This window comes from Cervus canadensis, chromosome 26 (genome assembly GCF_019320065.1).
Source record: "Cervus canadensis isolate Bull #8, Minnesota chromosome 26, ASM1932006v1, whole genome shotgun sequence".
Classification (NCBI taxonomy): domain Eukaryota; kingdom Metazoa; phylum Chordata; class Mammalia; order Artiodactyla; family Cervidae; genus Cervus; species Cervus canadensis.
The window spans coordinates 40,828,540-40,855,165 of record NC_057411.1 but is presented as its reverse complement, the minus strand read 5'-3'; the positions used below and the strand labels follow the sequence as shown (position 1 = coordinate 40,855,165).

Sequence of the window (26,626 nt, the reverse complement as noted above, 5' to 3'; positions counted from 1 at the left end):
TGTATGTGTCTCTGTGTGTGTATGTGTCTGTGTGTGTGTGTGTGTGTCTGTGTGTGTGTTACTGTGTGTGTGTGTGTGTGTTGCTGTGTGTATGTGTCTGTGTGTGTTACTGTGTGTATGTGTCTGTGTTACTGTGTGTATGTCTGTGTGTCTGTGTGTGTGTTACTGTGTGTATGTGTCTGTGTGTATGTTACTGTGTGTGTGTGTAGGTGTCTGTGTGTATGTTACTGTGTGTGTGTATGTGTCTGTGTGTATGTTACTGTGTGTGTGTGTACGTGTCTGTGCGTATGTTACTGTGCGTGTGTACGTGTCTGTGCATATGTTACTGTGCGTGTGTGTACATGTCTGTGTGTATTACTGTGTGTGTGTGTCTGTGAGTATGTTACTGTGTGTGTGTGTCTGTGTGTGTTACTGTGTGTATGTGTCTGTGTTACTGTGTGTGTGTCTGTGTGTCTGTGTGTGTGTTGCTGTGTGTATGTGTCTGTGTGTGTTACTGTGTGTATGTGTCTGTGTGTGTTACTGTGTGTATGTGTCTGTGTTACTGTGTGTATGTGTCTGTGTGTATGTTACTGTGTGTGTATATGTGTCTGTGTGTGTTACTGTGTGTGTGTCTGTGTCTGTGTGTTACTGTGTGTGTGTATGTGTCTGTGTATGTGTCTCTGTGTGTGTCTGTGTGTGCGTTACTGTGTGTCTGTGTGTTTTACTGTCTGTGTGTGTTACTGTGTGTGTATTTTTCTCTGTGTGTGTGTCTGTGTTACTGTGTGTGTGTCTGTGTGTATATGTCTCCGTGTGTATGTGTCTGTGTGTGTGTATGTGTCTCTGTGTGTCTGTGTGCATGTGACTGTGTGTGTGTGTCTGTGTGTGTGTTACTGTGTGTGTATGTGTGTGTGTGTGTGTGTATGTGTCTGTGTGTGTGTCTGTGTGTGTTACTGTGTGTATGTGTGTGTGTTACTGTGTGTTACTGTGTGTGTGTATGTGTCTATGTGTGTGTTACTATGTGTGTTACTGCGTGTGTATGTGTCTCTGTTACTGTGTGTGTGTTACTGTGTGTGTGTGTCTGTGCATCTGTGTGTGTGTCTGTGTGTGTATGTCTGTGTGTGTATGTGTCTCTGTGTGTGTGTCTCTGTGTGTCTGTGTGTGTGTCTGTGTCTCTGTGTGTGTCTCTGTGTGTATGTATGTGCATCTGTGTGTCTGTGTTACTGTGTGTGTGTTACTGTGTCTGTGTATATGTGTCTGTGTGTATGTGTCTCTGTGTGTGTATGTGTCTGTGTGTGTGTGTGTCTGTGTGTGTGTTACTGTGTGTGTGTCTGTGTGTGTGTCTCTGTGTGTGTGTCTGTGTGTATGTGTCTGTGTGTGTATGTGTCTGTGTGTGTGTGTTACTGTGTGTGTGTGTGTGTATGTGTCTGTGTGTGTTACTGTGTGTGTGTGTCTGTGTGTGTGTATGTGCATCTGTGTGTGTGTCTGTGTGTGTATGTCTGTGTGTGTATGTGTCTCTGTGTGTGTGTCTCTTGTGTGTCTTGTGTGTGTCTGTGTCTCTGTGTGTGGTCTCTGTGTGTATGTATGTGCATCTGTGTGTCTGTGTTACTGTGTGTGTGTTACTGTGTCTGTGTATATGTGTCTGTGTGTATGTGTCTCTGTGTGTGTATGTGTCTGTGTGTGTGTGTGTGTCGTGTGTGTGTGTGTCTGTGTGTGTGTTACTGTGTGTGTGTCTGTGTGTGTGTCTGTGTGTATGTGTCTGTGTGTGTATGTGTCTGTGTGTGTGTGTTACTGTGTGTGTGTGTGTGTATGTGTCTGTGTGTGTGTGTGTTACTGTGTGTGTGTTACTGTGTGTCTCTGTGTGTGTCTCTGTGTGTGTGTGTGTGTGTGTGTGTGTGTGTGTGTGTGTGTGTGTGTGTGTTCCTGTGCGCACGCGCACTACCGCATCAGCGGCCCTAACGCCCCTGCCGCCCCCAGGTGTCCGTGCTGGTCCTCTTCGCCCTGGCCTTCCTCACCTGTGTCGTCTTCCTGGTCGTCTACAAGGTGTACAAGTATGACCGCGCCTGCCCTGACGGCTTCGTCCTCAAGGTAAGCCCCCAGCCCCTGGCGCCCCCAGTTTACCTCTTATCCTGCTGGACTCACGGCTCCCAAGGGATGGGCCTAGAGTGGTGGGAGCTCCCGGTGGGGGCCCTGCGGGCAGGGCAGGGGGTGCGGTGGGGATGTGGGGTGAGCCTCCGGCCCGACAGGCCCAGTACAGCCCTGGGGGGGTGGTGAGGGAGGGAGGGACGCCCCAGGAAGTGGCAGTTCTGGGAGAGGAAGACCTGCCCTGCCACGCGGGGGTCGGAGCAGGGCCTGGCGACCCCAGCCCCCCGAGTGTGCGTCCCTGGTCCGCCCGCCGCGAAGCACGGCTGGACTCTGTGGATGGAGGATGCTCGCTTTGCCGAGCCCTGTGACGCCTCCTTCTGCAGAAGCTGCACGGAGAAGCGGACAGGGAGAAGGGGGGTGGGCAGGGCTGGGGCGAGGGGACACGCAGGAGGTGGTGAAGCGCACGGGCCGCGGACTTGCTCCCGAGTCCCTCACAGTCGGATCTGGGCCCCGTTTGCTTCTGAACTTCCTGGAGCCAGTGTGAGGGGGAAGACCCCTCCGTTCCAGGACTTGGTGCTGCTGGAATGAGGCAGGACCTGGTTCTCAGCAGGAGCTGACCCAGCCTGGCTGCCGTAGTCACTGGGCGCCTGCGCTTTGGCTGATGTTGGTGTGGGGCCGTGGGGCCCTTGTATGGGCTCCTCTTCTCACAGCTCCAGAGCTCCTGGCATTCTGTGCCCACCGCGTGGGAGGTCTGTGAGGGCACCCTGCAGGCCCCTGGGGAAGGGCTCCAGGAAGTTCTCCTGCACCTTCCACCAGCCCCTGTGCGCACTCTGGGTGGGGCCCAGGCTGGAGGAGTTGATGGTCTGTTTGGAGGAGTTGATGGTCTGTTTGGAGGCTCAGAAGATGCTGGGGTTTAAAGGAGGTGGATCCAGAGGCCTGGGGGACAGCAGGGTGGAGCCGGGTGGGTCAGTGGGGAGCAGCGCCCAGGTACCCGCTGGCTGGTCCATACATGGTCTGCCTGGGGGTGGGGGAGCCAACCATGGCTAGACTGTAGTGTTGGCCAGAGACCCCCCGGGGGATGGGGGAAGTGATGGGATGGTCACTCAGGTGGCTGGGGAGGCTGCAGGTTAGAAGGGAATGACGGGGGCCAGTGAGATGGCCCAGGAGGCTACTGCAGGGGAGCGGGGGAGAGACGGGGGTCTGGACAGGTCGGGGTCCTGAGGGTGGAGCAGGAGTGACTCTGGGAGGCAGGGGTGGCAGGGCAGGAGGGGAGGACCTGGGGGTCATGGAGAAGGAGCCAGGGGGATGCGGGACTGTGCCCTGATGGGACCTGGGTGCACGGAGGACGGCTTCCTGGGGACCGGCGCCCTCGTCCAGGCGGACTGCTCACGCATACCTGCGGCCACAGCCCCCCTCAGGGCTTCCTTCTGGCTCATTCTCTGTGACCCCGAGCAAGTTCCCTGTGCAGAGGAGGGTGGACCCGAGCTGTCTTCTCCATCCTGTACGGCCAGGTTCTGCTAGATTCGTTGGTGCAGGGGGGTCAGGGAGGTGAGGGCCAGTCCCCGGGCTCACCACAGCACTCGACGGGGCGGCGAGTGCCTGTTTAATAGACTCTGTAGGTTGATGCTGGGGCTCAGTCAGCCTTGGGGATTTAGAGCCCCAGAGAGATTGTTCTGGATCTTCGTCTGCTGGGACTTGGCACTCTCCCCTGGCATCCAAGGGGCGGTGTCTTTCCTGGAGAAGGGGAGCCTGCAGGGCCGGGGAGCTGCTGGCCTGTTTCCACTGCCCTCGGGCTACGGCTGAAGCAAGGAAGGTGTGAGTGTGTCTCCTTCCTTCCTTTCTGCATGTTCATGCATGTGATCAAATGCCGCCACCCGACAGTTTACAAGGGGCTTTTAACTCAGATCTTTGATGCTCCCAGAAACCCTGTGGGGTATAGATGTCGTTAGACCCCATTTTACCAACAGGAAATTGAGGATAGACATGTCCGTGGTGCCCAGGGTTAGGCCCTGCCCTTCATTCATTACTCACTGTGTATTAAGGGCCCCCTCCTGTGTGCGTGGTGGGGTGCTGGGCGTGCTGGGGGGCGGACAGGCAGTGCCAGGTGCCTGCCCTTGAGCTCACGTTCTAGCGGCAAGCCAGCAGACAGATGCCCAGACGATGTGCATGCTGCCAAGAGTTGGGAAACAAGGAATATAGGGTGACTGAGCGTCTGCAGCCACCTCTTCCAGGAAGACCACAGGGCTCATCCGGCAGGGATCTAAATGAGGAGGGGGCATTGGTGCAGACCTGCTGTGGGCAGCGCTTGTGCTGGGGGGACAGAGTGGCCCAGGCCCCTGAGGGAAGGGCTGATGGGCACAGTGTCCTACTTCTGGGATGCGTGAAGGGGTGGGGACCAGCCCCTTGCTGAGGCTGGCCCCAAGCTGAGGAGTGTCACAGGAGATTTAAGAGGGCAGATGTGGGCTGCGGAGGACCCTAGGTTTCTGGCTTTTTTCTTTTTTTTTTTAATAAATCACGAAGTCATCATATGAGCATTATAGAAAGGTCTTAAACATAGTGGGAAATCGCCCCAGACTCCCATGAGGTGTTTACGCTTAGGCGTTCCTCATACACTTCCCCTCGGGGAGCCTCCAGGTGAGGTTTAATAGCCGACCGTAGGCCAGGGCTGTTGGGACACTTTTCCTGGGCGCCCTCACCCGTCCGGTTGTCGTTTCATGTTTAGAGGCTCCGTGACCTCCCCGCGCTCACTCCTGGCTGACACTTGGCTCTGCCGGGGTCTGTCTGGCCGAAGTGGGCCAGGTCACAGCTTCCTGGGAGCCCCCGCCCCATCCCACTCCCACGTGGCTCCCACGTGCCCCCCGGGGTCTTGCCTGCCACCGGCTCACCCCCTCGCCGCCCCTGTGGTGCCTGCCGGGCATCCCTGTCTTGCCGCCTTGCTGTGTGGGCGGCAGCAGCCGTCTTGTCTTCTCTGGCCTGGGCACCTGGAAGCAGAGACACCCTGTCCCGTCTGGAGGGGCCCTTCTCAGCCTGGAACAAAGTCACTCGCTGCCCAGCAGGTGCTGGTGGCTTCAGAAGGTCGTGCTGGACCCTGTGCTGGTGGCGTGGACAGAGTGGAGGCGAGGTGGTGGTGCAGGGGGGGGCTGAGGGGTGCTGCTGGCTCGCTGGATGGGGGCCAGCTCACCTGCAGGGCTGGCCCAGGGGTGAACAAATGGTTCACCCCTGCAAAGCGTCCCTGCTCCCCAATGCTCAGGTGTAGCTGGAGGTCAGGACACCAGTGAGAGGTCAGGACACCAGAATCTGCCTGCAATGTAGGAGACCCAGGTTCGATCCTTGGGTTGGGAAGGTCCCCTGGAGGAGGGCATGGCAACCCGCTCCAGTATTCTTGCCTGGAGAATCCCTTGGACAGAGGAGCATGTACAGTCCATGGAGTTGCAGAGAGTCAGACACGATTGAGCAACTAATACACACAATGAGCACAGCTGTTCTGGTAAAATTTTGGGGCTTCCCTGATAACTCAGTTGGTCTAGAATCCGCCTGCAATGCAGAAGACCCCAGTTTGATCCTTGGGTTGGGAAGATCCCCTAGAGAAGGGATTGGCTATCCACTCCAGTATTCCTGGGCTTCCCTTGTGTCTCAGCTGGCAAAGAATCTGCCTGCAATGTGTGAGACCTGGGTTCAATCCCTGGGTTGGGAAGATCCCCTGGAGAAGGGAAAGGCTACCCACTCCACTATCCTGGCCTGGAGAATTCCATGAACTGTATAGTCCGTGGGGTCGCAAAGAGTCAGACACGACTGAATGTTCACTTCACCTCACTCCATCTTCACTAAATCAGCAACAGTGAGTCTCGCATCTCTGAAGTGAGGCAGTAGCTACAGCAGCCGCAGCAGGGAAAACACCCATGGAGCCTGCCCGGGCCTCCCAGAGGGTCCTGGTTGGGGAAGAGGTGGCTGGATCTGCTGTCGGAGTCAACTTATTTACACAGCTCCACCAGACCCCAGAGCTCTCTAGACCCTCTGTCCCCGACCATGTCCCATCCTTCACCCCCAGCCCTCTTCCCAGACCGGGAGTAATGAAGCTGCAACTTGGCGGTCGGGGGCTGGACCAGGCGCGGTGCCGTCCCTCGGCCGAGAGCCCATGCCCCGCCCCTTCTTAGTGTGGGAGGCGGAGCGGAGGCCGTGGGGCAGGCGCCGGGCTGCAGGCCCAGGCTCAGCAGGTCTGTGGCTCTCCGGTGCTTGGCCCAGAACTGGTGTGGGTGGCTCTGCACCCCATGGGCAGCGGCCCCCGTGCGAGAGCCCCTGACCCTTGGACTGACACGCCTCTTCGCAGATGCAAGGCCGGTGTCCCCTGTAAGAACCGTTCACGTGGAGAGGAAGCCCTGCATTACGCTTGTTGAGGCTTCTAAATGGGCTCAAACGGGAGCCTTTCTAAGACCCGGATGTGGTCCCTTCTCCTCCACAAATCACCTGTTGAGCCCGCTGTGACTGCCCCTGACACTGGGCAGTGGACCTGCACCGTGGGAAGGCCTCCAGGTCCTGAGGGTGGCGTGACCGCCTGGTGGCCAAAGAGGGCCTCGTGAAGGCTGTGGCATTCGCCGGGTTCCCGTGGTTCCGGCTAAAGCAGCTCCTCCTGCCAAGCCCTGCAGACAGAGCATCGCCACCCCCACCTCTGAGGAAGCGGAGGGCCCAGCGGGGACTAGGCGTGCTGGGTTGCTGGGGCCTGATGATCGCTGGCGGAACTTGAGGCTGCTGGGGGTACAGTCCTGCCCTGGTGCCCCGGCGACCTCGCTTCCTCTTTTCTCACTGTTTTCTGCCTTTGGGCAGTGTTCACCGTCTGCAGCTTTGCGGGTGGCGTCCAGAGCGCTCTGAGCAGAGGCCTTGGGCTGGAGCTGGGTGCTCACCCAGGTGGGTCTCACTGGCCACATCTATGAAAGGGAACTAACGGATCCCAGCTCACAAGGAGACACTGTTCCCACAAGGTGCTCGGCGTCTTGCTCAGAAGGAACCAGTGTGGTGGCTGGGCTGGGGTCTGGTGGTGGGCTTCGGGTCTGCAGGATAGACCCCCAAGGAGCAGCCCCTTAACAAGGAGGCAGAGCTAACCTGCCTGTAGCTTCTGGAGGCTGAGGGAGCCTGCGTTGGGCAGGGACGAGGCTCTCAGAGGAGGTCCCCCTTGTGTATCCCTGGCCAGCGCCCACGTCCACCGGGCAGCAGCTGCCACCGGCCATCCCGGTGACCATCGGAGACCCGTCGTGGTCTCCGTGCTGGGCCCACGCAGGGAGGCACAGGAGCGCTTTGAGCAGCAGGCGTCTTGCTGGGCCCTAGGGGGTTGGTGGGATGCCGCCGGTGCGCGTGCCGGTGAGGTGGTTGAGGCTGAGACGCTGCTCCAGGGTTGAGTGCTGGATCCCGCGGGCGGGGCAGGGTGTCCGGCTTGAAACTCTCCCTGGTGACCGTGATGTGGCCAAGCCTGGGACCCCCGTCACTGCAGGCTCCCTTCACCTGACAAGGAGATGGTGGTGGTCCTGTGATGCTTCTGTGTTTGGAGACACAGATGGTGTGTCTTCCGCCAGATGGAAGGCTCCTCTCTCGTTAAAGCCGCGGCTGGCAGGCGGTGGGGCTCCGGGAGGTCTTCCTGGAGACCCTGTTCTGTCTTGGGCAGTGCTGCCAGCCCCTGGGGTGTTGTCCCTTTCCTGGCAGGGACCAGCCTAGGAGGTCAAAGCCTCTGAAAAGCGGCCACGGGAGCAGGGGAGGGCAGGCAGCTTCCCTGTTGGCTCCCTTTCCAACCGCCTGTGCCACACCCCTCCCATCCCATTGGCCAGTAGTTAGTCCAGAGGGACACACCCCTCACATCCCATTGGCCAGAAGTTAGTGCCTGGGGGCGGGGGGGGGGGAAGCGGCTGGGAAATGTCCTGAGCTGGGCGCTATGTACCTGCTGAGCTCTGGGAGAGGGGGCTGGTGCAAACCGTTCGCAGCCCGCCACCCTTCCTCAAGGGTTTGTGTGTGTGTGTGGGGCGGGGGATGGTGACGGTGGTGGTTTAGCCCGGCTCCTGGATGGATGAAGAAAGGCAGCTTTGGGGGGGCCCTAGACTCCGGGTGAGCTGACGAGAGCCAGGGATCCATGTCTCCACGCCCAGCCTCCCCGGGGTTCTGTGGTAGGTAGGGAAGCGCCTCTTCCCTAGTGGACAGCTTCCCCGGGAGAGCCCCCCTCTCAAGTGCCCTGGGGGGGGTCCGCGTGGCTTCCTGCTGCTCTCCGGTTCTCAGGGTCACACCAGTCCCTCCCGACCCCCTGACCCTTGCCTTCTTCTCCCCGGCGTTTGTGTCCTGCGGCTCCTCGCCCTCTGCTGTGGCCACGGGCCTCTCTCCAGCCTGCGTCCTGGTCCTCCTGCCCCCAGGCCCAGCTCAAGTGCCCTCAAGTGTGCCTCCCCCAACCGGCTCACAGAAGCCTTTCTTCACTGTTGCTTCTGGTGGACATGTCAGAAGTTGCATTGTTTTCTAGTAGATTTAAAACGGGCTTCCCTGATAGCTCAGTTGGTAAAGACTCCACCTGCAATGTGGGAGACCCTGGTTCGATTTAAAATAAATCACGAGTGTAAGAGCTTTAGAACAGCAGGAAGAACCGCTAAGTCCCATCACTGTGGCCTTACAGACGCTCATCCTGTTACGATGCCATCAGCGCCAGGCGGTCAGCTCATCACTGAGTCCCCCCCAAACCCAGGGAGGTGCTCGGTGACCACGGGTGTTACCTGGAGACTCACGGCCCACCTCCTGCGTCGGTGTGTGTGTCTCAGGGGCTGCTTGTCTTGCAGAACACCCAGTGCATCCCAGAAGGCTTGGAGAGCTACTATGCAGAGCAAGACTCCAACGCCCGGGAGAAATTTTACACCGTCATCAACCACTACAACCTGGCCAAGCAGAGCATCACCCGCTCCGTGTCGCCGTGGATGTCCGTTCTGTCCGAAGAGAAGCTCTCGGAGCAGGAGACGGAGGCCGCGGAGAAATCCGCTTAGCGAGACGGGCAAGTTCCTTAACGGTGTCGCTTGAAGGTAACAAGGGGACTTTGAGGGACATTTCATCAAATATAATTACTGATAATTTATAGAGGTTACTCATGTATGGTGCAACCGCTTCTGTTTGCTAATTGCTGCTTTGCAAATACAACTTGCTGCGGACCATTCACGGGCGTAAAGTCAAGTGCGTATCAGCACTGCTTAGGGAGCTCTGCCACCACTTTCCATGTTAGGGAATCTTAATTTAGTGACTTTCCTGGGATTTACTGGATGCTGTCAAAAAAACAAAAAATTTACACTGGACATGCAAGGGGTTTGAACTTCAGATAGATAATACTGCATTTTGTGGAATTGATTTTTGTTTTCTTTTAAACCACATTGCTGTTTTGCAAACTTTACTCCACAGCCGTATCTAGAGTGATCCCTGCTGTGCTAAGGGCAAGCTGTACTTCATGTTTCTTCCCACCTCCCAGAACGGTACTCCAATAGGCCAAGAAGCCCATGCCCCATAGTGAGTGGTGGAGGAGGGTGGGAAGGAAGCAGAGAGGCCCCCAGGGGGTGGCCATGCACTCCTCTCCCGCGCTCACTGCTGAGTGCACAGGCGCTGCAGCGAGGCGGCGGCCTCTCTGTACAGGGGGCGCTGGCTGGGTGGAGGAGCCAGTGCCTGTGGACTGGGTCAGAGCACGTGAGGTGGGGACTCTGGGAGGAGGCAGGCGCCCGTCTCCCTGTAGGTAGTCTGTCTGCTCTGTGATGGGCGGAGTAGGAATGAGACCCAACCAGCCCTTTTGTCCATGTCTATTATGAACAAGTTTGCACCGACAAGCCCGTTAGCAGGTTAGTTTTGAAACACTTAGTTGGGTGGGGAAAGTGAAAAGTGTAATTGTTGGTATAAGTCAAGGCTATGTTGATTTTTATTTTGTGGAACAGATGTAACTCCTTTGATGTAAGAAACAGGCTGGAAAGGCTGGCGGGGGGGGGGGGAGCTTCAAGTCCAATTATGACATTTCCATTCACAGTCTTTGTAAGACAGTTATGTTTCAGCCTGAATCTTGACATTAAAAGTATATGTTTACAGAATTGCCAGTTAGATAAACCAAGTGTGTAAGACGATTAAATAGAAAAAAAGACATCCACAGACATTTTCTTCCATGTTATTTGAACGTGTTGTTTCTGGTGGACATGTCAGAAGTTTCACTGTTTTTTGTTTTTTTTAGATCAAAAATAAATGACAAATAGTGCAAGCTGTGTTGTGAACACACATGGTGGTCATGGCCATCTCCATTACTGTTCCCTGAAATGTGCTTCCAAAACATACAGTATATTTGATTATCAAGGGTGTCTGGAAGCAATGACCATGACCTTGGAGCAGTGGGTGGGCACATAGAGTGGCGGACGTTGTGAGGCTGTGGGGATGCAAAAGAGCAATAACTGTGCCAGAACTCCTCCTGTGTAGAGAGGATCCATCAGCCAATTCCAGCCCATGTCCACGCAGCGCCAAGGTGACCCTGTTTGTGTTTCCTAGTAGACGTGTATTTTATTGACTGTAAACTCGTTCACATGTAACTTTCGACATTCTCACTTTGTGCAAATAAAGAACACAAGGATCCCTCTGGCGCCCCCGGACTGTCTTGTGCAGAGCCCTTGACCATACCTTGGGGCCCACGAGCGCCAGGGACTTTCTGCACAGACGTGGCTGCAGATGCCTCACGAATCTGTGCCAGCTGGCATTCCCGACTCCTGGGAAGAGGCCCAGGCCCTTCTCTGGACGAAGCTTCTGGGGGGCCCCAGGGGCAGGAAGTCAGGCCTCCCCTCCGCAGGAAAGTGCTGCAAGGAGCCAGGCCCCTGCCCACATTTCTTCCCCGACAGGAGGCAGGTGGGCCCGCAGTGACTTCCTAACCTTGGACCCACCAATAAGACAGTAAGTGGCTGTGGTTCTATTACTAGATTCACAGGCTGAAGACGAGCTGTCTTTTCCTCTGCACGGGAGTCTATGCATCAGTTGCTCAGGCACACAGGAAACCACAGGAAGCACAGGTCATCTGCCCTGAGGAGCTACTGACCGGCGTTCTTCCTGCTGGGGTGGGGAATGCCGCTGCCCCCTCTGAATCGGAGACGGTCATGGAGCAGGAAGCCCACCAGGCCCCCTCCCTGGGGCAGCCCCCACCCCCCAGCAGCCCTGTCAGGTGCAGGAATAACCACCCTCCCGCTCCTTCCCTCTGGCCTCAGGATTGCAACGCAGACCGTTTTCAGTTGTGTGGTTTTCTTTTTCATTACTGCATGCTTAAGCCACAGGTCTGGTGTCCCTTCTGTGAGCACAGATCTCAGCCCCGCTCCCTGTCAGGGGCTCCGGGCGCCGTCCGCCGGGCCACCTAGCTGTCGTACCAGTCGAGGAAGAGCAGGGAGAAGGAGCACATCACCAGGAAGAAGAGCACCCACACCCGGAAGCCGGCGTTGTTCTTGATGGCCTGGGGGAGGAGGGGAGGGGGGTTGGTCCGAAAGGTCCATGTGTGTCTGCCTGCGCTCCCCCTGCGGGGCTGTGACTGTGGGGGCTGCTCCAGCCTGTGCCCACCTTGCACGGATGGCTCAGTTTTTAAGCAAAACCGAAAGGTGGGTTTAAGATCTATTGGAAGACAGACAGGGTATCTCGCCCTCGCTGGTCAGCCACCGTGTGGCGCTCCTGCATGAGTCCCCCAGGAGCAACAGCTCACGTCCGCCCAGGGTTAGACCCACACAGGCAGGCTCAGCCTGCGTGTCCGCTCCCCTGGCCTGTTTCCTGGCAGTGCGATGGCGGTGGTGGCCCAAGAGCGGTCCCACATCAACCCAAACCTGAGGACTGCAAAAAATAAAGTCCACTCAACAGGGTCGACTCTGGCGGTCCCGTCAACGACCAGGGCTATGGTCCTCAGTGGGGGTCCAACAAGCTTCGCCAGTGGCACCCAGCCTGGACTTAGGGAGTGGCCCCTGCGCCCCAGAACGGCTCCTCTGCAGGGCAGTGAGCAGACCTTGGGCTGGGCAGGATGGAACCATGGAACCGGTCCATCCCGTGCATGGTCCTGAGATCCGCCTGTGTGTGCGGCCTTGACGAGGCGACCACCACCCTGGACGCAGTGCCTCTGAGTCAGACTCGGGGCCTAGAGTACCCACCTCTCTGATGTCTTCATTGCCCTCCTTGATATTCTCAGTTGCTCCAACTACTAACTGATGAATACTGTCAATCTCGGCTTCCTGTGGAGGACAACAGCGGCAGATAAACGTAACTGTCCTCCTTCCCCAAGTGTCCGTCACAATAGAAACAGCAGCTGCCGCATGCGAAGGGTGGGGGCTTTACACACATGAACCCACCAGTCCTCACAGCACCCGGGAGGTAGGCAACACTCCCATTTACCAGAGGGAAACTTCTGGCTCAGAGAGGCTTAGTAACTTTCCCGGAGACACACAGCTCCCAAGTGGCAGGACTGGGACTGGATGGGGGCCTGTGCTCCCTGCACCCCCGCCTGCCGCCTTCCCGTCCACTCACCAGACAGAAAGGGACAAACACACACGCGCTCGATCAGAGTGGCTGCCCCACGCCAGGGCTTTCAAGGTGCACGTGACTTTAAAACACACACACTAGCTTCAAGATGGCGCTTTGGTTTGCAGAATTTTAGTGCGAATACTTGGAAAGCTTACATATGGGCTCCTGGGCTTACACAGAAGCGTCTGGCTAATAACTCACCCGGCACCCCCACATTGCCCTCTAAGGGGTAGAGCTGGCTGTCCTTCCCCCTTCCTCTAGGGGGTGGGCGGGAATGTAAACAAGCTCGGGTTTTAGGGAAACCAGACTGACATGGAACCAGTACCGCAGAGAGGAAAGCGACCTTCAGCCCTCTGCTTCCCAGCAGTGAGAGCCACACAGGGTAAGACCCGAGGGCCAGAGACTGCCTTGTTCTCTAACTGCGTCGTGGAGACTCTCCCCGTGGGGGCAGGTGCTCCCGTGAGTGTGTTGTTAAGAGCCACCTTGCAACACAGATGAGAAATCCCAGACACACTCAGCTCTTTTCGGGTCTTAGAAATGCTGGGAAGCCAGGTGCGGCTCAGTCTGTGCTCTGCAAGCCCCTCCCAGGTCAAGCCCCGGAGCCCTGGGTGTGACACAGGCTGGGCCTCGCTCCCACCCCGCAGGGTGCCCATCAAGAACTCCAGGACAGCTGCTTCCCAACCCGAGAAGCAGCCCCCTAACCAGAAGCAACCGTGAATGGCAATCAGTGCTCCTTGGCAGCTGGGCTGAGGAGCAGACACGATGGTTGTGGAAATAAGAGCTTTTAGTGCACTCAGCCACTCAGGACCTGAGTGTTTCTCGCTGCACGTGGGCTCCGCCCATTGGTGACACTCTGGCTGTGCTAGTGAAATAGGGCATTGCCCAGGTCGGCCGCAGCCACACCCACAAATAACAAGGGTTCCCAGTTCAGTTCCCAGTTTCAGAGAGCCCAGGGCGGGCCGGGGGCTTCCTATTCTCCACCCGAGAGTGACTCTCGTGACCTGGGCCCCAGTCTGCAGAGGGGGAGGGGGTTTGGGGATACCGCAGGTCATACAACGAGCAATGGGGAACCAGGTTGGGGCTCTCTGTCTGGCTCTGCCAGGGTTCGGGGAGGGAGACATCTGATTGAGCTGTTTTCTGTAGTAGGTTGCTGAACTGATGAGCATTAGGCTTCTAAATGGAGGCTTAGCATATATGGACTAGAATAGTTCCTGCAACATGCTCGTAAAAAGAGCAACTCCTATGAACCTGAACAACCCTGAGTGCCCAGTCTGCAATGATCTGACTCCAGCTGTGTGGTTTAGGGGACATTTTGTGAGTGGAGTCTCTTACGTCAAGTGGCCCAGTTTAACACAGTAGAGAAAAATGATTTTGTCTTTCAAACCCTTCCATTCTGTGGATGCTGAATACAAAATGGAAATTTTATCAGGTGTTTTCTAAAAATTTTGTCAGTTAGTGGCTAGAACTTCCAAACAGTAAGCAGGTAGAAATGACATGAAAATCCACTTATGAGAACAGTCACACTTCCTGTGAGGACAGGACACCCGAGGTGGGAGGGACCTGGCATCTGGGAGGGCAGAGTCTGAGCCTGCAGCCCTGCTGATTGAAAAGCTACTACCCATCAGGCATTGTGTTGGGCACTTTCCGTGGGTTATGTCTGTGCCTTACGACAACCATAGAAAGGCTGCTCCATCTTATAGATGGAAAAAAACTGTGGCTCTGAGAGGCTCCCCAGCTTTCCCGAGGGCACTCAGAACCGCAACCTAGCTGCCTCCCGTGCCCCATGTGCTCTGCCTCATGGGGCTGGGGCGCGTGCAAAGTTGTCCCACAGTCCATGGAATTCTCCAGGTCAGAACACTGGAGTGGTAGCTGTTCCCTTCTCCAGGGGATCTTTCCAACCCAGGGATCCAACCCAGGTCTCCTGCATTGAAGGTGGATTCTTTACCAGCTAAGCCAGCAGGGAAGCCCAAGAATACTGGAGTGGGTAGCCTATCCCTTCTCCAGCAAATCTTCCCAAGGCAGGAATCAAACCCAGGTCTCCTGCATTGAAGGTGTATTCTTTACCAGCTGAGCCACAAGGAAACAGTTGCAGAGGCCTGATGACCTCAGAAGAAATGTCCCAAATTCTGAGTAGATGCCCCTTTAAGTTAAAACTAAAAACAATTATTTTTTCTTACCTGCTGTAAAACCTTCTCTGTGAAGATCTCTTGGAGTCTGGAGATTTCAACCACTTTCCCTTCTATTTGCCTTCATTAAAAAAAAAAAAAACCAGATACACATTAACTGTTTGTACTTGGTGATCTTAACAGCAATGTCACACATTTCTGAAGAAGTCTCTTCTAAGTGAAGGGGTGGGAGGGAGGGGACACCACGGTGGCTCACGGTGGCCTGCTCAGGACGCGGGCTTAGGAGGGAGAACAGGGGCAGAGGCTCACCCTCCTTACTGGTTCCGCTTTAACGCCCTTCAGCTTTCTGGGTGTACTGGAGGGTCTGGAAGCCCACCTCTACCACTTCATACGCTGACCCCTAGGACTCCTGACCCCTGAGTCAGTGTGGGGCCCGGAGCATGTGGCTGTACCCAGCACTTAGAAAAGGCAGAGTCTCCTTTAATGCTGAGCCCTGTCCTAGCAACACAGTCACACGTGGTGGGGATTCAGAAGAAAACACCAGAATATGCTGTTACCCAAAACTCTGTTACCACTCAGCAGATTAGAGGAAAGGGTACATTCACCATTCAAACCAGCTCTCTGTGGAGAGGAAACCTCCTTTGATTCCGGCTGAAAATATCCCATCTGGGTTCAGCACTGGAGCATGTCGGCCTCTCCCGGTTGCCTGGGCAGCACGGGTGACCCTGGGGTGGTCTAGGGGATGCGTGTCTAGAGGCTGAGCTCCCAGCCCAGGAGGAAGCGATGTTCGGTGGGGAGATGACTCCCCCAGACCAGGTGAGGGAAGCAGAGGAGAGGAGAGGAGAGTGAGGAGGGGCCGGGGTGGGAAGAGCACCATCTCAAAGAAGGACTGGGAGGCCCGCCTGTGAGGGCAGAGGCCGCCCAAGAGCCCGGGGCGGCGGTCAGGGGGAGACCCCTGCACTCAGTCTCCAGGGCTGCAAGGCTGATGTGTCCGGATGCGTCTTCTTTTGGGAAGTGGCCACGATGCAACAAGAGTTTCAGCGCGTCCTTTCAGAACACTCCCGGCATCCCCAGGGCGACAGGCCCGAGCGCTTTCACTGGAGGGCAGGGCAGTGACCCTACTCATGTGGGCCATGGCCACAGGCCTTCTGCGTGGGTGACCACCACGTGGCCAGATACCAGTGGGGCCCTCTGCAGGGCTTCCCTCTGCCAGCTGTCCCTATCTACACTTAATTAAGCCCGTTCACCTTAGGGTAGCTAGGTGCAGACAGTCCCCTCCTGGCAGCTGTCGTGACCTGTGCCATCATGACCTCTCAGATGGGGCTGCAGCACCCGGAAGCCTGGAGTGGCCCACAGCGGGTACCTCGCAGGCCCACAAGTTGAGGGGCGGTGAATTCGGGCAGCTTCCTTACAGGGGGTGGGGGGGCTGGGGGCAGGGGTAGCTACGTTTGGCCCAAAGGCCACATGTGGATGCCTGAGCACCAAATTAAATGAATAAAGTTTCTACTTTCTGGGAAAGTTGTAAACTAGGCCATTTGCTCACCCGGGAACCCCACACACATACCTCACTTCGTCAAACAGACTGTTCATTTCACCAATCAGGCGCTGATTTTCTTGTTCAAACTGTAAGAAAACAAAACACATTAAGGATAATGTCACACTGAACTCGAGTCTCAAAGCAACCCAACCAAAGGCAAGTGTCTAGTACAGTGAGTCTGTGTAGAACTCTTTGATCCGCCGTCCGAGAACCACGCCGGAGCTCCTCTTTCCAGCAAGGACCGAGGCAGTGTTGCTAGAAGACCCTGAGCATTCACGTGAGGACAGCCAGGCTGCAGGAAGAAAATGAAACCCCACAGCACAGTGGGGCTGCCTGAGGCTAGTAGACCTCTCATCTCACTCATGTGAACTGCAAGCATACGAGCTGACTTTAATGACCGATGGGGAGCATGGAGGCGTGGGGGTCACCCCGTGATGCGTGAATCACGTTGTGTGTGTCTCCAACCTTCTGTGTGACTGTCAGCTGCTTGGGGGTGGGAACCATACTGGACCCACACCCCTGTTCCAGCTGCAGTCACACCTACAAATGTTCTCTGAGGCACCTGTGTGCCGGGCCCTGTGCAGGGAACAGAAGGGAGCTCGTGGCCTGCAGAGGCTGGACATCCAGCTGCGGACCAGGCCACCCTGCCTTAGTTCAGCAACAGGGATGAGGACGATGAGGCGCTGAGCTCTGCCTCCGCACCTGCCGGGGAGCAGCCTCGCTGTCCTGGCCGTGCCTTCCCGTGCTCCTCTGCCAGGGCTCCTCGGCGCCCTTGCTGTCTTCATGCCTTCCCTGCCTAAGGTCCGCCCTCACGTCTCTCTCCTTGGGTCTGCCCTCTCTCCCTTTTGGCCTAGGGGGTCTGGCCTGTTCCACCCCTGCACCATAAGCATGGGGCCGCTCAGAGGCCTCCACTCCACCCCAGACCCACCGTGTCAGAGGATGGAGAGCGAGGTGGAAGGGGGTTGGGGGAGCGCTGGGGAAGCCCCACAAAGGGCCACCCCAACCACAGCAGGCTGCCTTGCCGGCTGCTGACATAGTACTGAGATGGCCCTCCCAATTTGTGCATCAAAAAGGCGATTTAAGAGAATATAACTTCACTCCTGAGTTTGAAAGAATCTGCTCTGTTAGCTGTCAGCAGTTACTAAAGAGTCCAGTATTAAGAAAAAAATATAATTACTTCAGCATGTGGATGCTAATTTGACTAATTCTCTCAGGTACTTTTACTCAGGTTTTGGATTTTTCCTTTTGGCAGGGGGCATTTTCTTTGAATTTTTCTAATGACAAAATATGGCCCTAATCTTTTAAATCTACAGTCCTTTCATGCTTTTGAACTATTCCTAAACAAAATTAACTAGTGGTTTGAGGTGGTTTATTACTGGAATGTTCCTTGGGAACAAAGCTTGCTTTTTTTCCTCTCCAGCTGAAGGGCATGTGGCTTCCATTCAGGCCTTTGTGTTACTGTTCCTTCTGCGGGGCTCCTGGTTAGCTGTGTCGGGAGTGGATCACATTCTGGCTCTGACTTCCTGCCAGATGGGTTCTTGAAGTTACCTGAGAAATTCCCCATCCCTGGAGAAAGTGAGAGAAACAAAGGCCTGAAGGGATCAAGCAGTAAGGTGGGATGACAGAAGAGGTGTGCCTATGGCCAGCTTTATGGAGAGCAGGCTCCATCCAGGGGGCGGGAGTTACAATGAAACTGCATTAACAAAAAACCAACCCAACAGAACCTGCTTCCCACAGCCCAGAGCACGGGAGCCTTTTATCGCGATCTGGCCTGTAGATGAGGCAGTGGCCAGGCTGCTGCCCGCATTCCCCTGCACAGGAAGGGTGGTTCCGAGGTTGTCTGGGTGGCAAACCTGCACACCTCCCCCCTCATCCGCTGAGTGAGGCAGCCAGCCACCAAACACCAGGGGAGGTGGGGGACATGCCAGGGGCTCCGATGACCCATTTCCTGTGTCCTCAGGGGGACTCCCTGGCTGACCCTGGACCAGTCACTGGCCTTCTGTGTGGCTGTCAGTTTCTCTTTGTGAACAGACATGGTGCGTGATTCTTATCCTTTCCTGCCTGATCCTGAGGGTGGGGAGGGAAGGCTCCTCCATCTTCTAAGCTGTTTGCCCTTGGGCAGGTAACACCCTGTCAGTGCCTCTGTCTTCATCACTAAACTAGGGATAGCTAGAGTACTTAGAAGAGTTGTTAGGAGGTCAACTTCACCTCTATGAATGTTTATTCTTGTTATGTCATCTCTTCAGGACTCAGATTCTGGATAAGCAAAATGAGTCATTAAATGCTTTGGAGGACCCTCCCTGGGCTTCCCTGGTGGCTCGGTTGGTAAAGAATCTGCCTGCAATGCGGGAGACATGGGTTCGATCCCTGGGTTGGGAAGATTCCTCGGAGGAGGGCATGGTCTCCTTCCCTGGAGGATCCCCCTGGACAGAGGAGCCTGGCGGGCTACGATCTACGATCCATGGGGTCGCACAGAGTTGGCACGACTGAGCGACTGAGCACGCGGCACAGTACCGGTTTCGAGTTCGCGAGGACCACGTGGCGCCGCGGCACGTCCGTCTCTGGGCGAGAGGAGTCCACGCACAGCTCTCACGGCGGGGCTCCCTGGCCCCGCAGGGCACCGTGCAGCCGCAGCCCCACAGTCAGCACCAAGGACGGGGACCTCCAGGGCCTGGGAAGACACACCTGCTGGCGACTTCCTCCACCTCTGTGCCCTGAAAAGGGGCCGAGAGGCCTAGATGACGGGGAGGGTGGGCAGGCCCGGCCCGGGGAGAAATGGTGGCAGCCAGCCTGTCTTTCTGGGCCATCCCACTCTACACTGTTTGGGTCTCACCCCAGAATACGGTGCTCTCCCTCGGTGCAGACCCCCGGCAACCTCCAACAACAGTGGGAGGGATCATGTCCCTCCCACTGGGGCGAGTCCCTACCACATAGGGCGTCTAAACTAATAAATGCTCAAGTGCTGAGACACTGCTGGGCATAGCAGGTGATATGACTTAACTGCTTTATTCCATTTAGAATTCGGTCAGACTTTCAAACAAGGCCTCCCCAAAGGGTTTATAATCTGGTTTAAAGGCTGCAGATCCACACTGTGCATACGTTGTTACAGAAATCCCTTTCTAATCCAGAAAAAGAAAGTCACTCCTCCCAAGGCCTTGGAGTGTCAAATGAGGAGAAATGTCTGCACTGCAAAGGCCTAAGAAGGGCTCACTGGAGCAACAGGGCAAACCCGCAGGGGCTCAGCCAGAGGGCAGTCTGCCCCTCGGCCTGCAGCCCACTCCCCAGATCTGCTCTGGGCTCCTCCAGGTACGCTGTATCTGTCCAGACACCTTCACACCTGTGGCTCCGGGCCCCTCACCCTGACCTCCAGCTGTGCCCCAGTGAACCTTCCCAGCGTCGAGACCCCAGCTTTCACCCGTGTGGTGCTCAAATTCTATCAACAGTGCTCGTGTTCCCAGTGTGTAAGCCAAGCACGGCCACAGGCCACCGGCCCTGCCAGCCACCCACCTGGTGCTTCCAGGGGTGCCTCAGGGCACAGGGGCAAGGGACACTTTTCAGGCAACCTGAAGAACAGAAGTCACTTTCATGTCTTTAAAACTTATCCCAAAGAAATATATTACTAACTGCAGTGGTTTCACTGGAGGCAAGTAAAATGAAGGTGGGCTCAGAAAGGAGGTATTTTTCTCTGTGTAACATCAGAAAACAATTTGGTTCCACTCAGCCTGACCACAAAACATCTGCTTGTATTAACCCAGGGGCGTTAATATACCTGTATCACGAGTGATGAATGGAAATGTGCGAAGAATTACATAATGCTCTGCAGCCATTCTGGAACGAGTAGCAACAGCTCATGTGGGTGAAATAATGGATTAAACTGCTATTATAAAGCTTAATTCATTATTTTACCCTGAGGAAAAATTCCAAAACAGTGACTATGAATTATGACCACAATTTGCTATAACGCTTTCCAATTTAAAACCAATAGTGTGGCATTTCTTTTTCTTCATTTTCAGGGTTGAGCCTTTTAAATAAGATTCGGGTCAGTCAGACTGTAAGATATGTACTTGGCTATGAGCCCCCATTAAGAAAGGAGTGAAGTGAACATCAAACAGCCTGTTATAACAGTGATGAACAGAACAGCCTTCTGCCCCATCCTCTTGCAATAACGCAATAAAAATTAAGGAGGGAGGCCCTGCTGGCTCTGATTGCTAGGGTCATCGATCTCGTGATGCTGAGGTAGCTGGCATTATTAGGAATGGTCGCTGGCACGTTTTTGGACGATGCTTCCGTCAAGAGCACAAGGAAAGGCATGCATGGTGCTCCAGCCGTCATTATGGAAAGACAAGCCTCACGATGTGAATGTGTGTTTCTCTTACACATCAGTCATATCACCCTCTGAACATGCAGGGAACGCAGGACCCCATGGGCCCAGCAATAATCTCTCACTGTTGGCAAGGAAACAGCCACTGCTATGTGCCCTGCACCCCGCTGGGCGCTCATATATACATGACCCCATTCCTGACAACCACTGTCAACCTCCCAAGCTCAGGTTCAGTGAGCTCCTTGCCCCAAAATTACAGAGGATGTAAGTGATACAGAGGATTCAAAACTTGCTCTATCTCAAAGCCCACATTGCTGCATCATCTCTCACTGGGGCCGAACATCTGCTGATCACAGATATCCTTGCTGCCAGCCCTCCTCTGGTCCAGCCCCCGTGCAGCCAACAACTTCTGAGCCCATGTCTGTGGATATTAACAAGCCGCTGCTGCTCACCACTGCCCGGTGGGGGCGGGGGGAAGGCAACTCCTCTGGCAAACAACTGCCTGCCATTCCTCTAGCTACTTCCTTTATGAAGTGGGGCAGCGTATTTTTAAAAAATCCTTAAATAGAAGCTTAGTTCTGCCTAAACACAAATGTATTCTTTCTTAATGAAGGGACAGTGCTATACATATTTTTATCTCTTAGCAAAGATAGGGTGGTCATGTTACATGATCTGGGGGAACACATGACATCATTTTCAGTAATAAACTTATTTTGTATAAACTGAAGAATGATGAGATTTCAGAAAACTTGGCCATCCTCTGACTACAGGGGAGCATGATCAAACTGCCCTTTAGTCTGATGGCTTCTCCGCCTTGACCTGCTCCGGCCCCGTGTCCCAGGTGGCGTGTGTCCCTCTCCACCCTGTATGTGCCTTCAAACACCAGCTGTCAGGGGTCTCCCACGGTCACATCTCCAGCCGGAGCCCCAGGCCCGGGATCCCACCGCCCACCAGACACCTCCCAGGACCCACACCTGCCCCTGACAGAGGGCATCATCCCCTGACTGCCGGCATCCTGCGTCCCCACGTTAGAAAGCTCCCGGCTCTTTTCCTCTCTCTCTCTCACGCCTGGCTGTCCTCCCCAGATCACGAAGTCCTGCCCACTTCCCATTTCTCATCTCTGCCCTCACTGCCCGCCCTGGGCGTCACCCTCAACCTCTCCCGACTGGATTGGCCAGCGAGGACTGCTGCTTGGAGTCGTGTGCAGGCCTTCGGGAGGCATGCTTGCTGGACTGGGGAACACCGAGCACTTTCCCCAAATCGGAGGTGCATCTGGACCATGACAGGAGCAGGGGCCTGGCAGGCCGCTTTAAGGTATCCAAGTTACTTCCTGGGCTCAGAATTATTTTTGTCTATCAAGGACACAGGGAGCTCTGCCTCTTGTTCAAAAGAGTCCCACAGCCTCTGAGAGAGCGCCCCCAGAGCAAGTCCCAGGAAAGTCGTGGCTAATGGTATCATCACTGGAATCAGTGTCACGCTTCTGCGATGATTTAAGGGGAAACTGCTCATCCAAGAGAACGAATGTTTGTGAAACAGCCCCAAGTATAAAGCATGTATGAGGCTCCAGTGAGCAGCAGCTGCCACCCAATGTGGCCCTCCAATCCTGCCATGAGCGCAGTACGCATACCCCAGCCCTTTTTCTGCGTGCCACACACACACGAGGGCATGGCCCAGCACCCCCGCCCCTGCCCCAGTGAGCAGTGAGCAGCAGCTGCCACCCAATGTGGCCCTCTGATCCTGCCATGAGTGCAGTACGCATACCCCAGCCCTTTTTCTGCGCGCGCGCACACACACACACACACACACACACACACGAGGGCATGGCCCAGCACCCCCGCCCCTGCTCCAGGCCCTGCTGTCAATGGACCAGACTGGGCTCTGACCAGGTCTATCACTTCTCTTTTGAAATCCAACCAGAGATGATAAGCTGCCATTGGCAACTAGAGGATGGGTAACTAAAAGGTGTATTAGCAGTTAAAGTGGTTCTTGTCATTTGCAGTCATTACTTATACTTTCTTCACATTATCATATACCAGCAAGTCAAACAATTATAAAGCACCATAGCAGTGATTATAAAAGATTCATTTAGAAGACTATTTTACTGCTGCCAAAAAGACATCTAACATTAGTTATGTTATTTTAAGGCAATTTCTTCCTTAATTATGCTATTGTAAATTTAAAGCATATGAAAAGTGTACTAAGAATTAGGAAATCAAGTGGAAAATTGTATCTAAACTATTTATAATTTTTAAAATTCAGTATAAAAATAAGGGTAAGAGCATTTAGGGTGACCTTCTATTCAATGAAATATTCTTATTAAAACTAGTTAAAAATACACAATTAGGAAGAGAATAGCATTACCATTTGTATTTCTTCTGGGGATAACTCATCTTCACCTTTGCCATCTCCCCAGTTTCCCAATTCAGGTTGTGCTTCAACTGGAATCTTTTCTGTTTAAAAAATAAACAGACAGAAAGCAAAATATTCACTTTAGAACAGGCTGGCTTAGGAGGCAAGCATATTGAAAAACCTGAGATGAAGCAGAATTGTAGAGCTTTGTCCATATTCGATTATCTCCTGGTTAATATTCAAGTTCTGTGGCGTGATTCTTTACAGTGTTTGGATCCACGCTTTGTGTGTGTGTGTCGAAAGGGGACCCACATACAGTTTCAGTACTGCTGTGATCTCAGCAATGGTCACAAACCAAATGGACGTTTTTCAGGACCAGTTTTCAAGTGGACTTTACTTCAAAACACATACACACTTACATCCCTCCCCTCTGCTTTTTAAAGACTGTCAAATGTATGGGCAATTTCATTAAAATGTTTCCTATATTTCATTAAAATACAGGAAACAACACACCATCCCTCATCCCCTTCCCTCCCCGAAATAACCACTCATTGGTGCTGTGATTGGGCCTCGCAGGCTCTCTCGCACGTTCACATACAGATAAGCAATTCCCTGCCTCCCCTGCCCCCACGTCAGCCTAGAAACAATTTATAGTTTTGCAAGTGTGGTATTAATAGTTTGCTTTTCACAGGTATATCAATGGTAACATATTGTTCTAAAACTTGGCTTTTATAACTTCACAGTGCATCTTGGGAATTTTCCTATGTTGCTCCACATAGATCTCCCTTGTTCTTTCATTTTAAAGTATCTATTTATGTAGCTGCACCAGGTCTTAGCTGCAGCTGTGGGATCTTTAGTTGCAGCATGTGAACTCTTAGTTCTGGCACCTGGGGTCTAGTTCCCTGGCCAGGGATGGAACCTGAACGCCCTGCACTGGGAGCTTAGAGTCAGCCACTGAAGCACCAGGGAAGTTCCTACCTCATTCTGTTAAATTGCTGCATGATATTCCACTGTAACGAATTCTCTGTGTAACTGTAACTCCACTGATAAACCTTGAACTTCTGCTAGTATGTATGCCAGTCCATGCTCTGGTGCAGTCTGGTGTATTTCAGGACAGGAAGCTGGGAACAGACTGCTGACTGGTGGTGTAGGAACGTTTTAATCTAGAGCATGTTTTCATCATGATCATATAAACACGGACCAGACCTCTGAGAGAGCAGACCAACAGCACAGCTCCCAGAAGGGGCTGTGCCACCTGGGACCCTGAGGGTGAGGCCTGTGCGGCTCCTCTGGGGGTGGGCTGGGAGCAGGGGGGTGGGTGGACGCGGGAGTATCACTCTTGGGTGGAGGCTGTAATGGGGTCCTTCTTTCTGCAGGTGACTCTGGCTGCTGTCTCAGCAGCGCTTCTGGGCTTATCAGTGGGCCATCAAGTACTTAAAGGCAAATACCGCTTCTTTTCCTCCCGGATCTCAGTAAATTCCCATGGCTGCTCTCAGCCCCACTGAGACAGGCAGAAGTCCAGAGTTTCTGTCTGGAGACTGATAAGGGAAAAGAACATAATGATGGCGCCAATTTAGAGAAAGCAGATTAGGCAGACCTGTGTACAAAGTACAGTTATTATTCTGGATATGTCATCACAAAAAACTCCATGTCATGCATGACTCTGTGCAAGTTTTTAGAAAATGGCTGTTTTTTGGTTTTTTTTTTGCCAGGAACTATCATCGTATTTATAAATGATACATGTACATCCCAACCCTGCCAGAGCCCAGGCTTCTCTGTCCATGGAATTCTCCAGGAAGGAACACTGGAGCGGATTGCTATTCCCTTCTCTAGCCTCTACATCATACTTGACCTCATTATGGTATCCATCTTGAGCTTCTTTGTGTTTTAAGGATAAGAACACCAAAATTAGAAACAGTAACATCATTCACATCAGAATCAAGTAGGAACCACTCTGAGCTAGAATGGAAAGTCTGTTAAGAGAACTCATGCTCGCCTTTGCAGCCACCTGGCGCCATCCTGACCTGCAGCAGATAAGAATCAACTTGAACATGGCGCCCCAAACACCAGTGCTCTGCCCAGGCCTCCAGCCTGCCCCAATGCCGAGAGACTCAAGTCCCGACTCCACGGTCCAGCACTCAAGGCCCTCTGCATTCTGGCTCCCCTGACCTTAAGGTCTACTCCTCCTCCCCTTTCTGTGAGTTTTACTCACCCAGAAGTGCTCTCCTCCACTGACCTGTGCTTTGTGGCCTCTGAGGACTTACTCATGCTGTTCCCTCTGCCTGGAACATTCTAAGCTTCCCCCACTTTTCAGGTCCAGACTCATTTCTCAGGGCCACCACTACCTCCTCAAGTCCACTCTGCCCATTTAAAAATTGAGTTATCATTTTCTTACTGACTTGTAAAAATCCTTTCCACGTTCTAGATACAGATCCCTTATTAGGTATGTGATTTTCAAGTATTTTCTCCTGTTCCATGGGCTTTTTTCACTTTCTTTCCTTGTTAATTCTTTGTCAAATCTGAGGTCAGGAAGATTTAGCCCTATGGTTGGTTTTTTGTTTTTTGTTTTCTTGGTAAGTTTTAAGGTTTTAGCTCTGTAAAGGCCTTTGGTCTATTCTGAGTTAGTTTTAATAAATGGTATGACTCAAGTGTCAATCTTTGTTCTTCTGCAATGTGGATATCCAATTTTCCCAGCACCATTTGTTAAAGAGACTATTCTTGCCCACTTGAAGGAAATCAACTGACCAGAGCCGCATGGTTTTACCTCTGGATTCTCAGTTCCGTCCCATTAATCCATGCCCATGCTTGTGCAGGTACCCCGTCCTGATCACTATTGCTCTGTTGTTGGTTTTGAAATAGGGAAGAGTGTGAGTCCTCCTACTTTGTTCTTTTTCACGACACTTTGATTTTCTTGAGTTCCTTGCATTTCCTCATGATTTTAGAATCAACTTGTCAATTTTCACAAAGAAATCAGCTGGGATTCTTATAAGGAATGCACTGAAATTGTGGATCATTTTGTGGTGTACTGCCATCTTAATGACATTAATTTTTCTGATTCATTAACTTGAGATGCTTTTCTATTTGTTTGCGTGTGAGTCGCTCCGTCGTATTCAACTCTGTGTGACCCCATGGACTGCAGCCCTCCAGGCTCCTCTGTCCATGGGATTCTCCAGGCAGGAATACTGGAGTGGGTTGCCATTTCCTTCTCCAGGGGATCTTCCCGACCCAGGGATTGAACCCATGTCTCCTGTGTTGCAGGCAGATTTGTTACCATCTGAGCCACCAGGGAAGCCCCCTTTTATTTGTTTCAGTTCAGTTCAGTCACTCAGTTGTGTCCGACTCTTTGCGACCCCATGGACTGCAGCACGCCAGGCTTCCCTGTCCATTATTCACTCGCAGAGCTTACTCAAACTCATATCCATCTAGTCAGTGATGCCATCCAACCATCTCATCCTCTATTAACTCCTTCTCCCGCCTTCAATCTTTCCCAGCATCAGGGTCTTTTCTACTGAGTCAGTTCTTCGCATCAGGTGGCCAAAATAATGGAGCTTCAGCTTTAGCATCAGTCCTTCCAATGAATATTCAGGACTGATCTCCTTGAGGATGGACTGGTTGGATCTCCTTGCAGTACAAGGGACTCTCAAGAGTCTTCTTCAACACCACAGTTCAAAAGCATCAATTCTTTGGCGCTTAGCTTTCTTATAGTCCAACTCTCAT

The 26,626-nt window shown here is 53.7% G+C and overlaps 2 protein-coding genes across 4 annotated transcripts in view; one reads left to right on the top strand and one right to left on the bottom strand.

Annotated features, from left to right (window-relative positions):
* The window catches only part of NSG1 (neuronal vesicle trafficking associated 1), a 34,799-nt gene extending 24,496 nt beyond the window's left edge, over positions 1-10,303 (top strand). For both annotated transcript variants that reach the window (XM_043447657.1, XM_043447658.1), the window contains exons 4-5: positions 1,954-2,064; positions 8,862-10,303. In XM_043447657.1, the coding sequence (XP_043303592.1) occupies positions 1,954-2,064; positions 8,862-9,062 (312 nt within the window). In that variant the 3' untranslated portion in view covers positions 9,063-10,303. The remainder of the gene's footprint in view (positions 1-1,953; positions 2,065-8,861) is intronic.
* Positions 10,207-26,626, bottom strand: part of STX18 (syntaxin 18) — a 108,599-nt gene continuing 92,179 nt past the window's right edge. For both annotated transcript variants that reach the window (XM_043447655.1, XM_043447656.1), the window contains exons 7-11: positions 22,922-23,010; positions 16,267-16,325; positions 14,754-14,823; positions 12,207-12,287; positions 10,207-11,527 (exon numbers count right to left, since the gene is read on the bottom strand). In XM_043447655.1, the coding sequence (XP_043303590.1) occupies positions 11,432-11,527; positions 12,207-12,287; positions 14,754-14,823; positions 16,267-16,325; positions 22,922-23,010 (395 nt within the window). In that variant the 3' untranslated portion in view covers positions 10,207-11,431. The remainder of the gene's footprint in view (positions 11,528-12,206; positions 12,288-14,753; positions 14,824-16,266; positions 16,326-22,921; positions 23,011-26,626) is intronic.